This window comes from Rhopalosiphum padi, chromosome 1, assembly GCF_020882245.1.
Source record: "Rhopalosiphum padi isolate XX-2018 chromosome 1, ASM2088224v1, whole genome shotgun sequence".
Lineage (NCBI taxonomy): Eukaryota > Metazoa > Arthropoda > Insecta > Hemiptera > Aphididae > Rhopalosiphum > Rhopalosiphum padi.
This window is the reverse complement of record NC_083597.1, coordinates 22,679,634-22,695,501: the sequence shown is the minus strand read 5'-3', so window position 1 is coordinate 22,695,501 and position 15,868 is coordinate 22,679,634. Positions and strand designations below refer to the sequence as shown.

The 15,868-nt window shown below is 26.9% G+C and overlaps 1 protein-coding gene across 4 annotated transcripts in view; it reads right to left on the bottom strand.

The window, feature by feature from the left end:
• Window positions 1–747: 747 nt before the first annotated feature.
• The window catches only part of LOC132931661 (G protein-activated inward rectifier potassium channel 3-like), a 29,309-nt gene continuing 14,188 nt past the window's right edge, over window positions 748–15,868 (bottom strand). For all 4 annotated transcript variants that reach the window (XM_060997565.1, XM_060997566.1, XM_060997567.1 and 1 more), the window contains 6 exons: window positions 7,278–7,392; window positions 4,350–4,584; window positions 3,836–4,110; window positions 3,335–3,527; window positions 2,449–2,667; window positions 748–1,127 (listed from right to left, as the gene is read on the bottom strand). In XM_060997565.1, coding sequence (XP_060853548.1) covers window positions 931–1,127; window positions 2,449–2,667; window positions 3,335–3,527; window positions 3,836–4,110; window positions 4,350–4,584; window positions 7,278–7,392 — 1,234 coding nt within the window. In that variant the 3' untranslated portion in view covers window positions 748–930. The remainder of the gene's footprint in view (window positions 1,128–2,448; window positions 2,668–3,334; window positions 3,528–3,835; window positions 4,111–4,349; window positions 4,585–7,277; window positions 7,393–15,868) is intronic.

Genomic DNA, 15,868 nt, shown 5'->3' with positions numbered 1-15,868 from the left:
TTTTGTAATCCATGTAAACTATTTATTCAGGTATTTTTTTTAAATTGTACAGATTGTAAATTAAATGATCATATTTATTACATTTTATTTTTAAGCAAAATATATTATACACACTGGACTATACATGAATCAAACTTGTGTATTTTTTTTTGTATCTTTGTAGTAATATATGGCTTCATAATAATTTAATAATTATTTTTAAAACCATATAATTACCATGTATTACACAATATACATGGATGTATATATATTGTCCGTATGCCATTATGTGTTATATCAAGGTATGTCTTAAAGTTCTTAGACAGTACTTTTTTTACAGTATAGGTAATTGGTAATACTATTCATACATTTTTGCATAGCTAGGTAGTTTAAAAAAAAGTTTGATGTTATAATGCTATTACATTTAATTTCTATAACATTATGTTTGACGTAGGTATCTACCTAATTTTAAGTACATTTTGTTTTATAAAACTATTTGCCCTTATGGTTGATTTGTTTTAGTAACTAAAATTACCTACACATTAAAAAAAAAAAACATAGATTTCGATTGGTATATTTTTTAAGTTGAAATGCACATAACAAGAAGTAGTGATGGAAAAATTAAAAAATATACTAAGTGACAACTACCGAAAGGATTATTGGATAAGGGCCTTCCAGTCAATAAAAGTACCTAATTTGTTTGAAGATAAAATAATATGTATAAAACGAGATTACGTTTCTAACTAATATCACATTAGAACCATGACATCAAATTAACTAATTTTATTAAAAACCAAAGTACAATAAATTATAATAACCAATAACGTCTAAGAAGATCACAATAATTTTGGGAGTGGAAGATGATTGGGATGCCTCTGCTTATTACAAAACGATGGCGATTCTAGCGTTCAGCTTAGGCGGCAGAAAATGATCGTTGTAGATCATTAATCGTCACAGGAATGATTCTGGCCCGGGCAGTTCACCGGGTTTTATGAGGAACGGCTCCAGTTGGGCCATCATCAGGTCACTGGTAGACAATTGCTTGTCATGTAGTTCACTACGGGGCTTGTAAGTCCTAGACCCGGAAGTACTGTCCGACGGGTCGCTGTAGTTGGTAGAGTGATCCAGGGGTTGCATATGGTGCATCTCTGAAAGTAAACCGACAATGACAGTTTCTAATAAGGATCGAATATTTGATAATAGCTTTCTTTCAGATAAAACCATGCATTAACACAAAATTACCACCATAGTTTAAGGAAGTATCAAATTTTCAAGAATAAAAGTCCAGTAATGAAATACATAAATAATATTATAGGTATAATTTATTATTACAAATATAGAAAATGTAATATTTGTGATCCAATGTTATAACTTAAAATTGGTTTTTAAAAATTCAAAAGTATATATATTTATATATATAGTCATATAGATAATTAATATTTGATTAAATATAAGAATGAATAACAATATTATATTCTTAACAATTAGGAAATAAAAAAATAATAACAAAATAAAAATTATTTAAAATGTATATTGTTTTTAATAATTAATATTTATTCATCGAAACAAAAATACTTGTCAAATAGTTTAAAAAATGTATAACTTTAACAAGCAAACAAACATAAAGTCATATTATAATTTATTAGTAATGAAATATTAAAATATACAATGTGATTTTAACTCTCTAGAATTTTAAAAACTTTTATTGAGAGCATACAAAGTATAGTAATATAGTTTTATTTTATAATAGAATAATTATTAGGTTTTAGATGTTTTAGTGCGTGAAGATAAAAATTAAAAGTTATAAACTATAGTTTGGTTAAATCAATAAATATGATAAATAGGTATTCGTATAGCATATGCATTATATTATTTAGGTATACTTAAGCAAATTCCCAATCAATAGTTATGATTAAGTTACTTATTACTAATTAAATTATAAGTATGATAATGTTTTTATTTTTAAGATAATTTATGTTTTTATGTTTTATGTAGTATTAGACCCGATATCTATATGGCTATATATCAAAAACAAGTATAATTAAAAACGATCAAGAGTTACTTACTAAAGCCAAAATTAAATTTATTTTGCTTACATAAATATACTCTTATCAACATAGATATGATATAGATTAAAATAACACTTATGTAGTTATGTTATTTCCTCGATATCGTATTATGCTTACCCGCTGTTTTAAATATATGTAGGTAACTATAGGTATAGTGATAAAACTTCTACTTATCGTAGTTATGGAATGTTTAAAATATGTACGTACAAACAGTTAATATTTTATATAGTATGAGCATTAAATAATAATGTACAAACTTTATATAGGTAGGTACTTATAGTTTTAAAACGATAATGATATAAAATGTATATCATGTAGCATTAGTTAATAGGTACGTTAAAAAGCTGCAAGAAGAGGTTAATTTTTTTCTTTTTTTCTAAAAATGAATCGTCAATTTTACCAGTATGTGCCCGAAGCGAAATGAGCTTTTTCAGATCGTGTGCACTGCAAAGCGGCGTGTCAACAACATAAGTATTATTGAATAAACTATAATCCACTTCGTGTTCGCCGGTTTCTTTTTTGAATGACACTAATGTATCAAATCTATGTCCCCAAAGTATTTCATTTGGTAGGTACGATGACCTAGCTTGTGTTGTCATTCCCGTTGACTCGATTACTCCTTTAAAATTAAATAAATGTTTAAATATAAAAAAAAAAACCTGTGTACTTTAAAGAAATAATTGATTTTTTGTAATTTAAAGCACATAAGTACTGTGTTAATTCAATTTTAATAATATATATTTTAAAAATATTTAATTAAACGATAAATGTACATATTTATATTTAGTGTAATAACTACAGTTAAAAGCGTCCATGACCTAAATCTAAATAAAATTACTATACGTAGTTAGATGAGTATGTATTGTTGTGTAAATATTATTTAAAATAAATTATTGAAATTTGAATATTTAATAAAGTTCTCTGATTAAGTGCTAAACGCGTTTAGTACGTCTAGTACGGAGTTAAAATCTAGTTGATATTTAAAGATATTTAGTCTATTTTAGAGAATTTGAAATAAAATCAATAATTATAAAATTAAAACTAAAATTAAGTAATTAATGTATAAAAACTAATAAAACAAAAATTTAGTATGCATAGTGTTAAAGGTGTTAGATGTGTATTGTATATGAATTTTAATAATAATTTAAACTATTAAAACTGTTATATAAATATTATCTCTGTACAATAATAACTAACAAAATGTTGTGTCAGAAATTGTAGTCATTATAAGTCAAAAGAATATTTTCGTTAGCATATTTTATTTTTCTTAACAAAAGTAATGTTACCTTCTAGGACAACGACAATTTCAAACTTCTCTTGTAAGAAATCGGCAGCCGAAAGCATATACAGCGGTGACTGTGGAGTAATTTTGTGAACAATAGTCGTAGGCCATATGAAAAATATCCTGTCCTCTTCACCGTCACCGCCGACTTTGAGTTCCTGTTGATGGAACGGTAACAGCTCACCTTCTATTGTCATCTAATGCAAATAAAATTCTTTCCTTAAGTAATTTGGCAACTTTTGGTAAATTTTATCATATTTGTTCCACAATATTGAATGTTGTAATTTAATTATTACACCTATTGATTTAAAATTTTCAAAAAATATTTTACAGTAAAAAGAGGGACGAGAGTTTTCATTTTAGAAACAAAAGTTCACGGAACACTCGTTAGTCCTTACGTAGAGCAAAAAAAAATCAGAATTCGAATAAATTCATTATTGAATAAAAAGACGGGGGTGATTATATTTGGTGAATACTGAATCATCTTATACTCGTATATACTCACTTTTTTCTTTATTAGCTGCGCCCTAACGTGTGCCTCAATAATATGCGATTTTCTCATGTCGCCTACTCGGAACATGAGACACAGAATGCCATCCCTTTGGCATATTACAGCGTTTCTGCTGAACAACAGTGTCTGCGTTCGTTTTTTCGGCCTGGATAACTTAGCGAACACTACGCCCACCATAAATGCCTGGATCATAACGCCTACTATGCTCTGTAGACACATAATGAATATTGCTTCAGGACATTCTTCGGTTGTGTGTTTGGAACCATAACCTGATATATACAGCGCAAACAAGAAGTAGGTATTACACACTAATTATGATGTTTTGAATGTCAAGAGACCACAAAACATTAACGGTTGTGTACGTTGGTCAGCTTTAGTCAATAGTCAAGTACATATATATATAACAATATATGTGTGTATACATATAAAAAAAAACGCCGAGTTTTAAGGAAAACGATGAGAAAATAGCATCGTCTATCCGTCCAAACAATACAGTTTAGATTTTTACCTATTGTGTGCTGAGTTTCGACGCTGAACAGAAAGCACGAGGTGAAAGAATACATTTCTCGAACACATGGTACCCACGTTGAGTTATTATCCCTTACCGAGAATTCCAAATCTCCGTGGTTTAGTGCGATCAGCCACCATACAATGGCAAACCCTAACCAACTGAGCATGAAATTCATTGAAAACACTAACAACGTCCATCGCCATTGAGCATCAACGAGTGTCGTAAATATATCCTAAAACATAAAAAAAAAATATAAATAGATACATGAATGCATATTATCCAAAAATTTCAATAAGGAAATTATAATTATTATTATTGATATTATTTCATAAAATGCTGTTATCTAGGATCAAAATAATTTTTTCTTATAGCTGGACTATAGAAAGGAAAAAAAAAATTAAATTCTACAAAACTATACCATACGTATGTTGTATAATATTATCTATCAATTAAAAATAATAGGTGTATAATGAATAATGATATTATCAAGCGGCGTGTAAAATAATTATTATAAATAAAGAACATTTTTTTTTAAAAAGAAATTTGAATAATACATTTTTTAAAATAATTAAAAATGATTATCCTATTAATAAATAATTTGAAAATAGTATCATGTAGTTATAGATTATGTAATTTATATTAAGCAAAACTATTTGCGTTCAAGGTGAATCCGTGGGAGCATAGAAAAATGTCATCGAAATAATTTTTGTTACTATTATAAGTACACAATAAGAACAAACAAATTGTTTTAAAACAATAATGTGCAATGTGCAATGAATACAATTTATATTCATTTAAAATTCAAAAATATAGTATCTATTTATTATGATGTTAATAATTTTTCTGCCAGTGTTTTTTTAAATATATTTTTATTTTTAACTAAATTTTAGCAAAGTATTTATGTTTTTCAAACTTAAATTCGTTAATTTAAATAAACTTCAATAAAGGGTTGTGCAGAAAAAAATTAGCCATCATTATGAAACCAATAATATACTTCCATCGTTAAAAAACTAAAAACTAATTTATAAGATAAACCAAAACATTATCCTCCTGATTTTGTGTAATACAAATCAGTCATCAGTGTAATATTAGTTATAATTTATAAACAAGCAATTTTGGTTTTAATGAACGGTGATTTATTATATTGTACAAAGTTATGAGTGTCAAGAGAAAGCTACAATTCTAACAATAATTATTATGTAGGTAATTTTAATTTTAAAATCTCTCATAGCATCAGATAATATAGATGTATTCATAATATTTATTATCTTTATGGTTTTACTATTCCTCTGTATAAATGAAACGTAAGTACTTCTAAAAGCGTATATGAATAACGGCAAATTATGGTAATAATATTTTAGCGGTGTAGGTTTAAATATTGGGACATCGCCACTATACATAGTGTACTGCGTTAAGACATATTTATTTTCCATCGTGTCAATATAAAGACGATTGTGCTTAACCATTAGAAGAAAAAATTATTGGCTCTTTTGATAAATTTTCATTTATGTGTATTTTACGAATATACTTGTGCACGGTTGGTATCCATTTTTGGGGTTTGACGAGATAAAATCACTTTTATTACACACGGCCATTGTCACGCTCTAGATTTCAAATACAGCAGTGACAGCAGGCTGGTAAAAAAAAATACATTTAAAAAATAGTGTACTATGTCAACACTAAAAATAGGCTAGTGATTTAGACTCCAAGATGACAAGGAAATTGGTGTGCAGTGTACGGCCCGCTGCATTACTTAGTCCGGAGACAACGTTTATTCATCAAAATATAAAGAAATTGTAAAACAAAAAAAAAAAATTATGATGCTAAGGGTACTTGAGTTGAGAGCAGTCTATTAGGACGGGTTTTTTAAATTTGTGTTAAAAAGTCAAATTTTAAAACAATGTGAAAATATCACATTCCAAAACAATTAGATCAAAACTTGTATATTCGAAACCGCATATTTTGCGTTACACTTTTTCAACAATTTTCTTTAGTTTTATGTAGTTTGACTTTTTTTTTTATAAAAATAATGTATAATAATAAAAGACAATATTATGTATTATATTATATACTATACCTAATATAAATTATTATTGAATATGTGTTTTTTTCATTATTGAAAATAAATCAAGGGAATGTAATTTGATACCTAATTAGATCGATAAATTATAACTGAATGTTAATCATAGTCAAGCAAATCCATATATTTCATACGTGCTCAGTATAATATGAAATAAAAGATTGATTAGGTTTGGTGTAATTTTAAAAACAATTCATTTTTCAGCTTATTTGTTAAACTTAAAAATGAAAATAGAAAATATTGTATTATATAATAAATGAGGTCGAAAATTGTTAAAAAATTGTTTAATAAATATATATTATAGCATAGTATAATTTTACTCAAGGTCATTTTTTTTTCAATAATATTATAACTAGTTTACAGTAACGCATTTTATTCACATTGTTTTATTTGGAGCTCAAATTATGAAAAAGAAAAAGAAAATTAAAAATTGCGATGTGTATTAATCATGCATACTAATATTAATTATTATAATTATAATATATATATATATGTATATATAAATATATTATACACATACATTTTTTTAACCAAAATAATAAGCATATTTTGAAATGTTTATTTTACTTTATATTTTTAATTTATTTATGTAAATATTTGCTCATTTAACTAAATTGGTTTTAAAAAATAAGTACATATAACTATGTAGTGTCTACTGCGCAAGTGTGCAACTATTTCAAAATAGAATTGAAAAATTATATTTCAAATTTCTTCTTTAAAAAAAACGTATATATTTACTAAAACTAATATTTAGATACGATAATTAAATACTCAACTAAATAAGCTAATACTACCTATATGGCCTATAAATAATAATTTGTGTTTAAAATTCAAATGATATTCACCTGTAAATATTTTCTTCTTCTTTTAGCTACTTTTCCTTGAACAACATTACATTCACCGTGCTTGAATACTACTCTTCTGTACTGTCTCCTAGAGCTGAATCTTGGTTGTCTGTACCTAATAATACCAACAATATAATATTGTATTAAAATTACAATTTAATTAAATACAAAAAAAGAGAACAACTTTATTTAAGACTGTATCTATAGTATTAAAATAAAATAGAAGTCCAGTGTCCATAAATTATATTATTTAAACTAAAATATTATAAATATATATTAGAATCTTTGTTAAACTAAATTTTAAAACTATTATTCAACAAGCCAATACTCTTTAATCAACAGCTACCATATAATTAATAATTATTTATTTACATAGTACTATTCTTGAGATAATAAGTAAATTAAATCATAAATATTAGAACTACGTTTGTATCAAAGTGTAATACACATGTTCACCATTTTTATTGAAACCTATATTCATCAATAAAGAGCATAGGTAAATCATCTTATCATTGACTGAATTTTATTGGTAACTTGCCACGTTATAAACAAAATTTTCCCACGTTTTTCAATAGTTTATACACAAACTATTAATCCAGTTACATAAAATATTAATTTGTCCTCCCACAGCCTATTTGAATGAAATTATGCATTAATCATACACGGGAATTAACAAAGACATCGACAAAACTGTCATTTTTATTCTATCCTAGTTCATATTTTGTATATACTATGAGAGTGAGTATATTTTTAAATATGTTTTAAAGGCTTAGTGTAATAGAAACATACAAAATTACTTTACAATTTTAAATGAATCGAGACAGTTACATTATATTTATTTGAGTAAGACCCAACGAACTCATTAAGTCATGAATAAAAATAAAAATGTTACGTTTCTTGTAAAGTTATTAACCTTATCTTAACATATTATGTAAGTACAAATGTCTTGGGCAATGAAAAAAAATTACCTAGATATAAATATAATGTAGCGATGTATTTGTTGCTTTATTATTTATAATAGATTAAAATAAAGTTATTAAAATAATATACATTTCACTTTAATTTTTTTTATTATCTACTTTAATCGCAATATTGTTTTTTTATACAGTTTTTTTTTTTTTTAGAAATTGTTTATATGCACATCTTAAATTATAAAGAATTTGTCAGAATATTGTTTTTAAAATAATCATTATAGTTTGTTTATATACCTGAGGAAAAATTTATTGAGAGAATGATTTTCATTATTGTTTATTCATATTTTTAACTATCTTCACATTCTTATATGATAATATAATAAATAATAATGTTTGATGAATAGGCTAAAGTATGTAATATTCATAGATATAAAACAAATAAATAAGGAAACTGTCAATGAATGCAGAATGACACATTAATAGCCATTACATAAGTTTTGAATAATTTAATTTTTTTGCGATATCTGTTATTTTTCTTCTCATTATGAAATGTAATTACTTTTGTTGGTATAAATAAGGTTTAAAGTAAATTAGAGTAAGTTTTAAGTTTTAATAGAGCACGAATAACTTTTTACTGTGTATATATATATCATAGTTAAGTTTTTTAGTCAAATATTGTAATTATAATCATTTTACAAATTTACATCTAAATATATAATTTTATAAATTTTATAATTGAGGTTGTCTTAATCAATAAATATAGATTTTATTCTCGAGGACACAATTAATGTAATGACATAAGATTTATAAAATTTATTTAGATATTTTAACATTGTTTATATAATACCTACAATTTACAAGTTTTTATTTGATATTTATTTAATGAAAATATTCTAAAAATAACATTAATTAGATACTAAATTTAAGTTAAACTACCCATGACACGTCTGTATTATTCTTCAAATTAAAATAATAGTATATCAGTAGACGCTAATTTTTAACATTATATTCTATGATAAAAATGAGCTATTTATAAAATAACAAATATATATATATATATACCTAATATATTATATTATACTAGGTATATGTTTGTATGTCACAATGTTGCATCCATCTATACGTGTAATGCGTTCAATTTTTTTTGTAAACATACATTTTTGATCAATGGAAATTACAGCAGAAAATAAAACTAATAAGCCATATATAAATGTGGTCAACCTAATAAAACTATAATATTACATTAAATTCAAAACTTTTTAAGAAGAATAGAAAGTTTTGTTCTTGTATAGATATGATATACTGTCTTACCAATATATGATATTTATATAAATATAATTTTAATAATTGTTATTATCAGGTCTGTTAATTTATTAACTACAAGAACATCGTACCTACATCTTAAAATAATTGTATCACAGCAAATTACTAATTTCTATATGGTTTAGTTAAAAAAATACTAAAAACAACAATAAAATAAAATATTAAGTGCAATATACTGACTGCTTCATAGAATTATACAAGATATCTCTTTAATCGTAGGTCGAAAATTTAAAACAAATGATTTTTTTTTTTTTTTTTTGATTAGTTTAAACTATAAAGTAACATAATTAATACTATAAATATATCGGTAAATATTTAGGATAAAACGTTCTATAATATAACCACTTAAAAAATTTAAATAATTTATGCACACGTTTACTTATGAAAATTAGAGATATTTATTACGCACCATCCTTGTATAATAGAATAATTATTAAGTGTATTACAAATAATGGTCTAGTTTATGTTATTTAAAGTTATTAATTATTATATATTTTATTGTAATGATAACTTCATAAATTTGAATCTATTATCTATTCGTGTTAAATACTTAAATGCGTTATTTTGTAATGATTCAATAGGAAAATATTTTATTACTCAGTATTACACTAAAATGTATTAGCTATTCAGTGTATCACTCGTTACTCATCCGGTATTCCCTATAAATCATATGAGAATTCTTTGAACTAAATAATTATACTCAAGTTGAGGAGATTTTAAATTGTTCAAACTATATATAATATAATATTTGTAATGTTTTTTTATAGTTAACATTATAGTTACAGTTTGATAGTTATAAACGGTAAATTATAGGTGCGAGAAAAAATAACTTTTAAAAAAAAATATGAAGTGAAAGGACAAACTTAATTTTATTATGATGCCGGAGGTATTTTATTACAATGTCGAAGATATATTAAACTTTAGTGAGATCACCCATTATAAACTGTATAATGAAGTAATTAAATGGAAATTAAAAAAAAAAAAATTCGTTTAACAAATTATTTTATTAAACCATACATTTTTATTGAAAAATCGAATGTTGATACTATTATTACCTATAATATTAAAATAATATAATATATTAATTTGAATTTCGTGAATTCAAAATCGTTCGTAGTCACGTTATCCGCAGGATATCACGTAAATCTTTTACATGTATATGTTGTTTTACTAAACCAGTTAATTTATTAAAACGCTATATCATATGTAATTCATAAGTTTCTTCTGTAGTCAATTATATGGTTTTGTCGTGGTCTAAAAATGTGCAGTATATAATAAATAATATAATACAGTTTTAACCTGCAGTCAAATGTATATTATTATAATGCAAACAATTTTGTAACATATTTTTATACTCTTTTACTCGTTTAGCCCGTTTAGGATAATAGAGTTTTACTTATACTTGATATGTAAACGTCAAATATTTAAAGTTGAATATTTTTAGTTGTGCAAATCATTAATTTTGTAAAATAAAACTTTGTGGCGCATTAACTATATAAAAGCAAAGAAAAGAAGTTTATAATATTTAATTAAAAAATAAGTGGTTAAAATAACCTCAATTCAATTGCAATTGCAATTTTGATATTTCTTGTCTCCCACGAGAGAATCAATATCAGGATTAAAACTGAGTAGTTTTAGACTCAAATCATTCTCAACATTCAATTTATTTCTATATTTATTTTTCATAAAAAATTCAAGTTGAAAAGGCTCGTTCACATGGATAAGTTGTTGAAAAGCCCATCCAGTGTCTCAATACATTTTTTGCAACGGTTGGCTAGTCTTACTAAACAATTATCCAGAACGTGATCTAATATCTAATATAAGTATACAAACAGAATTATAAATGTTTGTAAAACGTCTGTATTATATGCGTCTAATATTTTTAAGTATAAAATATAAAAACCTTGACGTTGAGTCAATCAGCATAATTAATTAAAATGTACTAACCTTTGACTTAGGTTTGGAAACCGATTTGGTATATAATTGGTATTAAGAGTGATCGTTTAAAAAATATATTTTACTCTTTTACCTCTCCCAAATATTTATTGGAGCAGAAGTTATAGATAAGTTTTAACGTGTATATTGTATGAAGTCATAGATAATAGGGACCGATCTAAGCACGCTCAACACAATTATTTGTCTGTTTATCGTATTCTAATTGGCCGTTGTAATCACGGTATCATTCACTAATAATAATAATATAATAATGAAAAACTTTATATATTTTAATAATTGATATCTAATATATTATAATTAATGCATTATTTTCGTCGAAATTTAATTAATTTAATACTGTGTAATAACGCGATTACGACGGATCCGACATACCAAAATATTATAGTTGTCTTCCGAGTCCATCAAGTCTTGACTTCAACAAAAGTGCCATCGAAATAATCGAATACATAGCTATACTAGGTAGGTACTCATTTTACCGAAAACACTATTTTTGACTACCCGCAGTGGTACAAATTACTTATCTTTTTATTTTGAAGCAAATTACAAACTTCCTTTTTTTTTTGTATACAGAAACGAATTCGATTACGTGAGTTGATTACTATATTCGTACATCGTCGTATGCGTAATGATTATAATAACAATTTATAAAATACGATATATGCGAATCACGAGTGCATGTATGCAATGCACGCGCATATTTCTCCGGACGTTCTGCACACATCGTAATAATAATAATATACACACATATTGCACATTCGCATAAACGTCAGCCGCCGTTTTTTTGAACTTTTTTTTTATTTATTTTGTCTCGTACTGACTTAAATAGTAATAATAATAATAATAATAATAATAATATGCAAGGCGCACATCAAAGGGGGGTCGACCTAGTTCACGCTCAACACTCGATTTATGATTAACCTACAATCCGATATAGGCCCACTGTACTATGCGCGCGCTATACTGCAGTCACTTCGTTATATAGCACTGCGCGCCGGTTGCCAAATTGTTATAATTTCGAGACTCTTGGCTTTCGGAAACGGGACAAACGAGACAGCCTGTGACGCACGCAATGTCGCGCATATCCTGGATGGTGGCCAGAGGACTCTGCGCGACTTCTCCTCTTACCCAGACCGACAAAACACCCCTTCGCCGCACTCCACCACTATAACCACACATGCTCCATTCTCACCCACTGCGTGCGCATATGTATAGTACGGTAGACCTATACTGTACACATGCACATAATATGTTACGCGTATATATATTATATATATCTACGATAATATACAATTTAGTAATGTTGTACGGAGTGATCCGTTACAGTCTATAGAATCGATTTTCGTGATTGTATTTATTTAAAAATGTTTTTCAAAAATAACGCACAAAAAGTGTAGGACAAAAAAAGAATTAAAACAAAAATAATAAATTATAATATCAACAGTTGAAACTGTTGACCTCCACTCGATTTCAGTGTCATAGAAAAAAATCAAAATTGTTTCATTTATCACAAGATATTAATAACCTATTAAGTGGTTACTCAATCCAAAAGTAATATATCTACAAAGATGTTATGGTGTATAGAAAAAGTTAGCAGAATGAAAAGAAAACTTTAGAACATTAATTGGTATCAACTCCAAGGTTTCAAAGCAATTGACGTCATAATTTAAAAGATTATAAGTCCATGATACATCAATAAACTTTTTTCTTAAATCTAGATTTTCCAATTTAAATTCAATAGCAATAACATATTCTAAACTCTCATCTGACTCATCTGACTTCTAGTATATAACAGGTACAGAAATAGAAAAATTCTCTGAGTATGTTCAATTTTTCAAGTAAAGCTTTTTCAATGAGAGCCTAAACTGCATGGATCTGTATCCTATTTGGAACCATAATAACGTAGAATATAGAATACAACATAGATACATTGGATAGTTAAATTCCAAACAATTCCTCCCTATGAATTCCCAAGTTTACATAGTTTTGTTCCTTATCATATTTTTGCATTGATTAACAAAATATAACAATAGATAAATTACTGGAAAACAGTATCTCTTAACTAGTATCTCTCTTAAGTAGAACTTTTAATTGTGATACAACTGTTAAGAACTGATCGCCAATCTAATAATTGAAAACCTTATAAACTCTACGGCGAGTGAAAGTTATTTGGGTGCATTGTAATGAAGATATAATACGTTGTTATATTATTCAAATTTGAAGTATTTAATAAATTAAAACTATGAAATTTCACAAAAAATCTATTATTTTTTTAATAACATTATATTACTAATAAAATATCAATTAATATATATATATATATAACGTAGATGAGCGACATTTAAAACAGCAAGTGGTACTTAGAAAAAGTTGTGATTCGTTTATCTGAACTTTAAAATGCTATTATGAATAAACAAAAAAAAAATAGTATTCGATATTTAAACATTAATATTTTTAGAAATTTAGGTAAGTAGGTAAGCTATAAGTATATCTACTGCAGCTTCCGTTTTATAAGTGCTTAAAATTATTATTTCAGTCGCTGAAAGAGTTAGTGACTGTCAGTTAAATGGACCACTCCGTATGAATATATATATATATATATATATATACTATAATATATATTATAGTATACACGCGTGAGACGCAAATAAAAATATATATTTCGGGCTTGAAACGTAATCGGGAAACGTCCGCGGTGCCCGTCTACTGTAGCTGAGGCCGGACCAAGCGTCTGTCCCGCGGCTGTTCAGCCGTAGCGCGGACGCCCGTGGAACCTCGAAAACCGAAAAAAAAATGTATACCTACCTACGACAAATAACGAATATTAAATAAATTTTATATTTTAATTATATATCGTGATATTGTATCATACTAGCGATGTGAGTTTTACAGAAAAAAAACGTGCAATACATTTTACGTTAAGCTTACGTATATTTTTTTACAGTGTATAATATTTTTGTTCAATGGTATTAATATTATAAAAAAAATTGAACGAGAGATCACTCGATTTTATGAAAGATACTGAGTAAAAAAAAAAAAAAAAACAACGGTAAAATTTACCGAGCTCCCGTCTTTAAATTAATACCATTGTACAAAAAGATTTCATACAACAACGCGGTGTCTTTATCACCCACTATGACATTCATGAACAGAACATGCCTACGTCACCACGGCACGTGGTCGGATTTCCTCCCCTCCCCCCACCCCATTTATTGATGACCGGTGTTCCTCGCGGGCCTTCGTTTTATTCGTTTCACACTTGAAATCTTATATTCGCATTGTTTAAGTATAATGTACCGACCACATACGCATAATACACAACGGGGCAATCAAAATCGACTACAGTGTCACATTGCCGCGAGACCTCAATAACGCGTAACGCGCCTGTCGGTTTCGTTACGCAAAATTTGATCGCGTCCTGATGTATAGAATTATAATATGCTAAGGTATAATGGGCATATTGACATCGTTGACCTCGAAACGGTTTCTCGAGTCTACGAGTCGGCGAGACGACGTTCGTCGCGGATTTAGACGAAAACTCCCGCGCCCACACTGCAGCAAACATACCATGCACACTAATACAACAACGATACAGTGGGTATTGCCAGTAAAATGTTGACAATAATTACCATAGGAACCTCCCAAAAATGATCAGTACCTATAAACGCCTAAACTTTACACCTAACCATCATCCTTAATTTTTACATTATATTTAGGTTCTGGGAACTTGATTAAGAACATGAATTAGTTCATAAACCTCAAATCGAGTTGTAGATTTTTTTTTTTTAATGAACTTATGGGTTCTTTTTTTTAGTAAAATTAATTAGCCTTACCTCGTTTCAATGATATTATAAAATTAAGTATTAAGTTATCACTATATTATTACTTAAATAAATATGTATACATACACACAATCACGTAATGTAAATACTAAACATCTTGATTAATAATATAATATACTTTTTTCAAAAATTAACAATAAATCTTTATTTATAAAATATCAATATTCAATATTATGATTTATGGCAATGGCCTTAGTAGTTAAAAATAAGAATTTTTAAATGTGCCGACTTAAGGTTGATGTAAATGTTAGAATAGGGCAAATTCCCAAGTTGCCCCCCCCCCCCCAATGACGCCACTGTTTGACACATTAATTCATTATCACATTTCCATTAAATTAAACCAAAATAATAAGTATTTTAATATGAACTTTGGCGGCTTTTTAATCTGATATCGTAGAAAAAACAATGCAAGTCTATAGTCACGTTTCACAAGATTGTGTTACCTATGTGGCATGTACCATATTGCAACAATGTAATACACTATTGTAATCATTCTATAGGCAGTTTAAATATTAACAAATCTCACATCTCACTGATCTCGTAAACAGAACTGTGTAGG